Consider the following 9,030-nt stretch of genomic DNA (forward strand, 5'->3'; position numbering starts at 1 on the left):
ACCAGCCCTGCCACCGGCGTCAGGGGAGGCACCGGCCCTGCCGGGGGGGGGGAAACATGCACCTCCTACCAGTCGCCTACGGCGATATTGTCCTTAAAGCACTGACAAAGTCTCCAGCACCGCACGCCACGCACAGCCAACAGAAAAAAGGGAGAGGAGTCCTGCCTTAAAGAGCGTGTAGGAGTCGGGCACAGCGGAGAGGGCTGCTCCGGACAGACAACGACGCTGCCGCCGCCCTTGCTTCTGTGCTACCGCCTCGCCCCCGGCCGCCCGCGCCTTCCACCAGCGCGACTTCTGGACTCCGCCAGGGCTGCCGTCCCGGCGCCAGCATCCCCCAGCACAGCAGCCCCATCCCGCTTCCCGCAAAGCCCGTCCCGGGTGCGGGCACGGCGGAGTCCCCCGGCTGCGGGAGGGAAGAGGAGAGGCGGGGCGAGGAGGGCTGGCGGCTCGGCTCCGGGCGCGGCCACACTGACCTCTAGCGGGGAGCGGCGCCGGGACGTTCATTTAACCAGGAGCGGGAGGACGGCGGCGACTTAGACGCGGAGCAGCGGCACCGCCCGAGCTAGGGACGGGCGGACAGGCGGGGAGCGGAGCGGAGCGGGGCCGGGGCTCGCGGCGCGGGGATGCAGCAGCCGCCGCCGCCCTGGCGGGGCGGCCCCGGCGGCTGGGGCTCGGGCTGCGGGGCGTAGCAGTCTGCCCGCCCGCTCGCCCGCCGCCCCACCATGGATGTGCTGCCGCCGCTCAACGCCAGCGCGGGGCCCCCCGACGCCTCCGCCTCCGCCGCGCCCTCCGCCTCGCCGCTGCGCCCGGCGCCGGCCCCCTACTCGCCCGCCGCCGTGGCCGCGCTGGCCGCCGTGGTGGGCTTCCTCATCGTCTTCACCGTGGTGGGCAACGTGCTGGTGGTGATCGCGGTGCTGACCAGCCGGGCGCTGCGGGCCCCCCAGAACCTCTTCCTGGTGTCCCTGGCCAGCGCCGACATCCTGGTGGCCACCTTGGTGATGCCCTTCTCCTTGGCCAACGAGCTCATGGACTACTGGTACTTCGGCAAGGCGTGGTGCAACATCTACCTGGCGCTGGACGTGCTGTTCTGCACCTCCTCCATCGTGCACCTGTGCGCCATCAGCCTGGACCGGTACTGGTCCGTCACCCAGGCCGTGGAGTACAACCTCAAGCGGACGCCCCGCCGGATCAAGGGCGTCATCGTCACCGTGTGGCTCATCTCGGCCGTCATCTCCTTCCCCCCGTTGATCTCCATGTACCGGGACCCCGACGGGGACGTCTTCCCCCAGTGCAAGCTCAACGACGAGACCTGGTACATCCTCTCCTCGTGCATCGGCTCCTTCTTCGCGCCCTGTCTCATCATGGTGCTGGTCTACGTCCGCATCTATCGTGTGGCCAAGCTGAGGACCAGGACCCTCTCGGAGAAGCGCACGATGCCCGAGGGCTCGTCCCAGACTGAGAATGGGCTGAGCCGGGCCACCGGGGGCTGCACCTCTCTGAGGATGCAGCCCGGTGAGAACGGCCATTACTCAGTGCACCAGTGGCGCAAGGCCTCCGAGCTGGAGGACATTGAGCTGGAGGAGAGCAGCACCTCGGAGAGCAGGAGGAGACGGAGCAGGGAAGAGCACCCCCGCAAGAGCAGCAAGAGCCAGTCCTTCTCCTGCTCCTACTCCTCCAAGCACTCCAGCCGCCTGTCCCGCACCAGCAGTCGCTCCGTGGACTTCTTCTCTTCCCACCGCCGCAGGAAGCGCAGCAGCATCTGCCGCAAGAAGGTCACTCAGGCCCGGGAGAAACGCTTCACTTTTGTGCTGGCAGTGGTCATGGGGGTCTTTGTGGTGTGCTGGTTCCCCTTCTTCTTCAGTTATAGCCTCTACGGCATTTGTCGAGATGCGTGTGCGGTCCCTGAGACTCTCTTCAAATTCTTCTTCTGGATTGGGTACTGCAATAGCTCCCTCAACCCGGTCATCTACACCATCTTCAACCAGGACTTCCGCAGGTCCTTCAAACACATCCTTTTCAAAAAGAAGAAGAAAAACTTCAGGCATTAGGTTGGGGTGGTGCAGATGGAGGAGAGGTCTGCACTGAGCCAGAGCAGGGAGGGGAACAGGTTTGCCCGGAGACAGAGTGGAGTGAAAGGGGGAAGGAGCCTGCACTGAGCAGGCATGGCATGGAGATGAAGGATCTGCACTGTGTTAGAGTGAACCAAAGAAGGGGGTTGGGAAGGCTTTGCACTGGGCAGACTGGAAAGGGAGGAAGGGATGTGCACTCTGAGCTGGAGTTGAGGGGATGGTGGGGATGGTGAGAGAGGAGTTTGCGTTCAGTTTGAACAGAGAGCTTTGTACAGGCTAGAGAGCTGTGGGGAGGGGGATCTGCACTAAGCTGGATCGAAGTGGAGAGGAGAGGAGGTGGAGGCTACACTAGATGAGCTGGAGTGAAGTGAGAGGTCTGGGCTGGGCTGGAGTGAAAAGGAAGGGAGGGTCTGAGCACTGGAGCAGGGATGGAAAGTGAAAAATAAAAAGGAAGCAGCGTGGGGGGTGCCGTGTGTGTGCACTGACCCTGAAGTGAAGGGGAAAGAAGTGCAGTTAATTGTTGCTGCAGTGAGGAAGGGGAGTGAGGAGAAGCTGTAGTGACCCTGGAGGAACAGGGAAGGGTCAGGGTGGGGCATTGTGTTTGGGGGAGGATGACCTGTCAGGGGTTGTGAAGTTTGCTGGAGGTCAAAAGAGGGGACTAGCTGCTGGAGTTCGGCACTGGGAGATTTGGGTATTTATTTGCAGTGAGAGCAGCTGGGACATGTGGCGTGCTCCTCCCAAGAGGCAAACAGATTTTACTGGTGAGATGTGGGGAGAGACATGAAGAAGATGCCAGCAAACAGGCACTGACCATCTTTGATAGCTGAGAGGATTTACGTGTTTGCCAAAAAAAAAAAATCCTAGAGAACAATCCAAACTCTTTTCTAAATAAACCTTTGTTATTCTAAACCCTTCTCAATGGTGATTTTACGCAGGGCTTAAGTGAAAGCAGGGGCTTAGGGGCTTCCTTTCCCTCACAGTCCTTCTTGTATATAGAGCTGAGCAGGAAATGGTTTTCTTGTCTTCCAGTTTTCCCCATCAGGATGAACCTAGACCTTTGGAAGTTTTTCACAAAAAAGGAAGAGCACACCACCCTCTACAGGATAATGTGGTGGTGAGAACATTTGCTTCTGTTGTCGGGAACCCGGGCTCAAAGTCCTGGCACATTCCCACCAAAAGTTTCAGTTCCAGTGAATCAACATTTTCCAACCAATTTACTATTAAAAAAATCCCCTGCCAGCTCTACTGCATGTGCCCTTGGGATTTTCTTTTCCCCTCTCTCTCAGTACCTGACAGAGGGGCTTTTCTCAGGGGCTGGTTTGGGTGTTGGTCTCAGGGTGCCTCCAATTCCCACGTGCAGTTGAATGCACACTGCCATGCAGATGTTCAAAGGAACAGGGATCGCCCCATCACGGTGGTCTCTAAATCCCTCAATGTTACAGTCTTAGGGCAACTAAGTCTTTTGCATTTATTTTTAAAGAGAAACCTACACAGCCGATTTTTCACTGATAGACGTGAATACGATGAAAGTAGATCTGCTCCAATATTAGCATTTCTTTCTTTCTTTTTGGTATTTGTACTTCTGGATTAAGATTTAATATTCTTTTTTTAAGGAACGATTAAAACAATTTTCCCCCAGTGGATTTACAAAATCTAATAACTATTTGATGGGCAGGTTGAAAGACTGTGGGGCCTCCATGCATTCATCAATAGACAAAAAAAATCCCAATTGCATGTAAAGCCCAGCCAAACATTTGCAGAATCAAACAGTCCTGTCCTCCCCCTCTCCCCCCTACCCCACTGCGCGCTGCAAAGTGTGCTTGTCTGTGGGGGGGGAAATGCTGTTCCATCTTATTGTGCATATCGCCCCCTCCATAGGCAGTAGGATTTGGCATCTGCCTCTCAAACCTTTCCATAGTAAACAACTCTTTGAAATGGGATGAAAACTAATCTAATATTGCAGGCATCTTGAAGCAGCCAAATTGAATCTATAGCTTTGAATCAGCAGATACCTATTTTTTTTTTTTTTAATGTTCTCTGTTCTATAAAGAAGGTGCCCAGAGACCTTCCTCACTTGATATCTCTATGGCACAAGTACAAGTAATAACCTCTTAAATTGTTTAATCTACTTTTGATAATTCTCTGCTCATTTAAACCCACCCTCGCCAATGAATCAAGCAGGTCTTTAGTGGTTAAAGTTTTGGTGTTGATTAAATAAACAATTTACTTTTAGGGTCCACTCAAATGGGAGTTGTGAAAAGAAAGAACTAGACTACTTCATGTAACCCATTATGAATGTGAGCATTTTTTTTTATGGATATTTTTAAATTCACACTCCTTAACTGCCTTTATTTTTTTTATTTTGATGAAAGAAGGTTTCAAATTATGAACAGGTTTGGAGGTTTACACTATTTAAAGAAGAGGTATTAAGACTCATTTTCAAGCTGTGTAAACCACTGATAGTTTGTAAATAACCCTCTTGGTTCAATGCACACCCAAATATTAGAAAATAATACAAATAGGTGAGGTGAGAACAATTCAAATAGTTTTCTGCAAAATGGAGAATTGATTTTTAAAATGATATATAAGGAAGTGAGACGAGCTCTGGTGGTTTGTATGAGATTGCAGTGAAGCTAAATACGTTGTTTTTTTTTAAATCTGAACAAACTATACTTTCCAGAGCAACCAAAGGAAGACATAGTACACAGGCTACCTCAGAGATATTGGACAGCTTCATTTAAAGTGATCTTTTTTCACCAACATAAAAGTCTGTATTTGATGCTTTGTGCTCAGCTTGGAATGGTTTCCTAGTACATGAATGTACATTTCACTATTGCACTGCTTTTTAAATTAGATTAGTTTGCAGTAAATACAGTCCTTTCCCTTTATTTTTCTTTATGAAACTGGCAGTCTGAAAATGAAGAGGTTATTAATTGTTACATTTTAGTGTTGGTAATGTTTGTATGGAAGAGCTGACATGTGCCTTAAAAGTAATTTCTTTGCCTTAAAATTGTTCTGTAATGATACAAACATGGAAGAAAGAGTAGCTTTATTTTTTACTTTTTCCTAATGGACCAAGAAAGGATCCATGAAGGGACTAAACATCTGATTTGTATAGCACTGTACTTGAAAACAGGCTATTTCCCTATGATTTGATTTTACCTCTATTCACAATTATTTAGCTGATTGTATGCTTCACAAGAGTATTAATTCTTTTCCTCCGAATTAGATATAAACAAATACTCACCCTGACTGGTTTAAAGATGCACAGCAAAAATCCACTTGTAAGTATATTTTCCTCTAAATTAATGGAGGCAGGTGATTTCTATAAAAATACTTTTGAATGTAATGTGCTTCAAATAATTAAATTAGGACCAATTAATTTTTAAGAACAGGATTCTATTATTGTTTGTTATAATGTTGAAGACTGGAGTAAGCCTGTTTATAACATATTGTGTGTCGTTAATACGTCATAAAAAGTAAAAGTTTTATGGCTTTACAATTCACTTTGTGGTTTGCTTCCACTGTAAATTACCTAAAGGTGTACACAGAAAAAAAGTCAAGGTAGCCTGACTTAAAGAAGGAAGGAAAAGGGCTTTTTAAGCTTCATTTTTGTCCAAATGTATCTTTGATCAATTCTTGTGAGCTGGTTAAGATATTCACGCTCAGTTACTCCAAAAGAATGAAATATTACCAAAAAACCTAATTGATCTAAACAACAAGCATCTAATCTGTAACGTTATACTTGCTCATTTTCACTGGGCAGAAGAGTCCTTTCTAGTGTATGATGAGAAGTGAATATGATGCTTTTAAGAAGCAGATTCCTAAACCACACAGTAATTGCAGAGAAGTGAAATACCAGTGCAACTATCAAATTAGACAAACCTAGCTGGAACTAGTCTTGCAGTCCTTAGTCAGAAAAGATTTTCACTCACTTCATGGCAGAGAGCGGAGAGCACTGCCTGAGTAAGAACTTCAGAATCAGCTTCTAGTTTGTAGGCACATCTACACATGTGCTTTAATGCGCCTTAGCTATTTTAATACACATTAAAGCATCACAACAAGTGTGTTTTTTGCTAATGCACATTAAAACAGGCTAATGTACCTTTTTCTGGTATCTCACAATGGAGGTACTAAATTTAATGTGCATTAGCAAAAGTCCATTAATGAATGCATAGATCTGTATTTGGGTCAAGCAGTATCATGCTCTTAGATTATCTAAAATAAGAGTTGATCCCTTTGTGCGTGTGGGTAATTTCCATTTGGGATTTGATCCAAAACTTAAGTATTGGATTATAAATTAAAATGAAGACCAACCTCCAGTAACCTTACTCCCACTGATTTAACGTCTCATTTTGTGAATAACCCCCTTGACTTTACTTGTGGTTGATGGAGCTACTCAGTATGAGTAAGGCTATAAGAACCTGGCTTTAGGTTCCTTTTTTTTTCAATAGATACAATTGAAATATATAAAGAGTACCTTATGAATAGTTGCTCATGCAATTAATTCCTCAAATATTTCACTCAGTAGCAACTGTTCAGCCCTTCCACAAAGCAGGTCAAATGATGTAAAAAAGATATATTGCTTAAGTTGAATAACAAACTCCACTGTACTTTAGTCAGTAAGCTGTCTGAAGAATATCACTTGATTATCTCTGGTTCAGGGAAGTAGGATGCTGTTTATCCCTGCTTTATGGCACTTGGTATTGCATATAAATGGATGTGTCTACATGTGCATTAATGCACATTTACTAATGTGCATTAAATCTAGCACCTCCAACCTGAGGTACTAAATAAATGCATATTACGCTGTGCTAATGCTCAGTAGTGCAAGCGCACACTTTTGTAATGATGCTTAATGTGCAGTAGCTAATTAGCACTTTTTTTTTACATATTGCTTTAACGTGCAGTAAAGTAGGCTACCGCACATTAAAGCACACATGTAGACATGCCCACAATGCCCTGTATAGAGGGCTCTTTTATTCCATTTGTAGGTAGCTTTTGGTAAAGTCAGACATTCTGTTGGCATGCATGCCAGCAGCATATGTATTAAGACCGACTATGTTATTTTGAGTTTTCTCTCTATTTTTAATAACCTTAAACTGTGGCTATGTATCAGTTCCATTAAAGGAGGAAAGTATATGCATAAGCTGTGCAAAGCGAGTGCTACACAGTGGGCATGTCTACACATGTCATTAACATGCAGCAATTATTATTGCAGCAACTATTAATGCAGCAATCATTAATGAAGCAACATGCGGCATTAACATGCAGAGCTTATTATAAACTAGCCAGCAGGCAGCCTCTGCACTGAAGCATAGCCAGATTGGTGTTTACAAGTCCTACCCTGCTGCGGAGTTTATTAGTTTTGTGCGCCCTAATAGAGGTGTATGTATAGACACTGAGACGTTTACTGTGCAGTTAGTCAACTTCACAGTAAATGTCGCATGTAGACACAATCGGTATTTGTAATGCTCTCTAGGGGTGGAGTGTGACACCATTTGAAGTAGCAAATAACTGAGTTGCTCCAAGAAGGAACCCTACTACGGGGAGTAAATTATTGAAGCCCTGTATAGATTGAAGCTCACTTCCTCCTCTTTGTACCAACTCACCTCTAGTGAAGCTCTGTTCACTTCTCTTTCTGCTTTGCCCACTAGCTTATGGGGGAGAGGGTATCCTGATAAAATCTGCTGATCCTTGCTTGCACCCAGGTTCCTGGTGCAAGTAGGTCATACTATATTTGGGTGAGGGGAACTTATTTAGTTGACTCCCCTGCATAACAAGCTTGCCCTTTGTTTTCGAAAATAAGACAAAAAAGCCCATTTGATGTCTGGATGTTCCTGTCACAATCCCAGTGTTATCAGTGATGTTCCAGTGAAGCCAAATGAGGCCTCTTTTTTTACAAACAGATCAGCAATCCTCTTCATACATCTTGTAAAATTTCTACTAAGACACAGAAAATAGAAGAAATTCCTCCAAATAAGCTAAATGCTGCCAGAGAGAGGAACCAGGTTTCTTTCTACAGTTTGAAAGAGGGGGCATGGCAAGTTGAGGAAAGATTAGAGGAAAGCTGCTCTCTAGAGCATTATACCCTGCCAATCTGTAGACACTTCTACATGTAAGATAAGGTTGACTATATCTGCTTTGCCTTTGTGCTCTTCCAGACAAACAAGAAAGACTGGGGGACATCACAGGTAAGAAAGCAATGGAAGCACATCTTTTGATGGAGCAAGGTTATCACTAGAAGATATATGGAGCAACAAAGACCAGGGTTGGACACAGGCATGGGCAAAACAGGCGGCCACCCAGGGCCCAGACAGAAAGGGGGGCCCAAAATGGTGAAAATAATGATTATTATTATTATCATTATTGCTGGTGAAGGGGGGCCTTATACAAAATGTTCTCCCCAGTCTGCTAGGAGTCTAAGTACGGTGCTAACAAAGATGCAGGAAGCACTGGACCTCCCTGAAAATCCCCAGAGAGCTGCAGTTTCAAATGGTCACAACATATGCTTTCAGTGAGTTTTTCATGCTTTGGCTTAAGTTTAAATTTAGAGCTAATGCAAGCTTGGTTATCCATGTGATTAAATAAAGTCCTTAGATTACAACAAAGAACTTTTAAGGCATTTACACTAAGTTTTATGAGGCATGGTTTACAGTAAGGTTTATGAGGCATGGTTTAGGCCTCCATTACCATAGTATTTGAGCACTTCCCAGATGTTTATGGATTTATCATCACAACAGCCATAGGAGGCAGGAAAATATTTTCCCTCTTACAGAAATGGAAACTGAGGCACAGATGATATCGGTAATTGCAGTGTATTGAGAACTGGCTTCTTGCCCCTCCTCAGAATCAGCTTTTCTTTAATTTTTTCAGGTTTTACGTATTTACATATTTAAATCAAGTGAAATTGACACAAAATAGCAGACTTTTTCCTCTTTATTACATTTATGCCATGGTT

General features: G+C 45.9%; 2 protein-coding genes across 2 annotated transcripts in view; one reads left to right on the plus strand and one right to left on the minus strand.

The window, feature by feature from the left end:
* Positions 1 to 504, minus strand: part of LOC132248236 (uncharacterized) — a 70,144-nt gene extending 69,640 nt beyond the window's left edge. The window contains exon 1 of the mRNA XM_059721154.1: positions 166 to 504. Coding sequence (XP_059577137.1) covers positions 166 to 504 — 339 coding nt within the window. The remainder of the gene's footprint in view (positions 1 to 165) is intronic.
* ADRA2C (adrenoceptor alpha 2C) lies at positions 451 to 5,575 on the plus strand. Its single transcript, XM_006265709.4, has one exon. The coding sequence runs from the start codon at positions 723 to 725 to the stop codon at positions 2,046 to 2,048; it is 1,326 nt and encodes a 441-aa protein (XP_006265771.3). The 5' UTR covers positions 451 to 722; the 3' UTR covers positions 2,049 to 5,575.
* The last annotated feature ends 3,455 nt before the right edge of the window (positions 5,576 to 9,030 follow it).

Source organism: Alligator mississippiensis, chromosome 2, assembly GCF_030867095.1.
Source record: "Alligator mississippiensis isolate rAllMis1 chromosome 2, rAllMis1, whole genome shotgun sequence".
Taxonomy (NCBI): Eukaryota; Metazoa; Chordata; order Crocodylia; family Alligatoridae; genus Alligator; species Alligator mississippiensis.

What these genes read in the sequence shown, in the direction of transcription:
- ADRA2C (XM_006265709.4), top strand. Translation starts at nt 723, where the DNA reads ATGGATGTGCTGCCGCCGCTCAACGCCAGCGCGGGGCCCCCCGACGCC.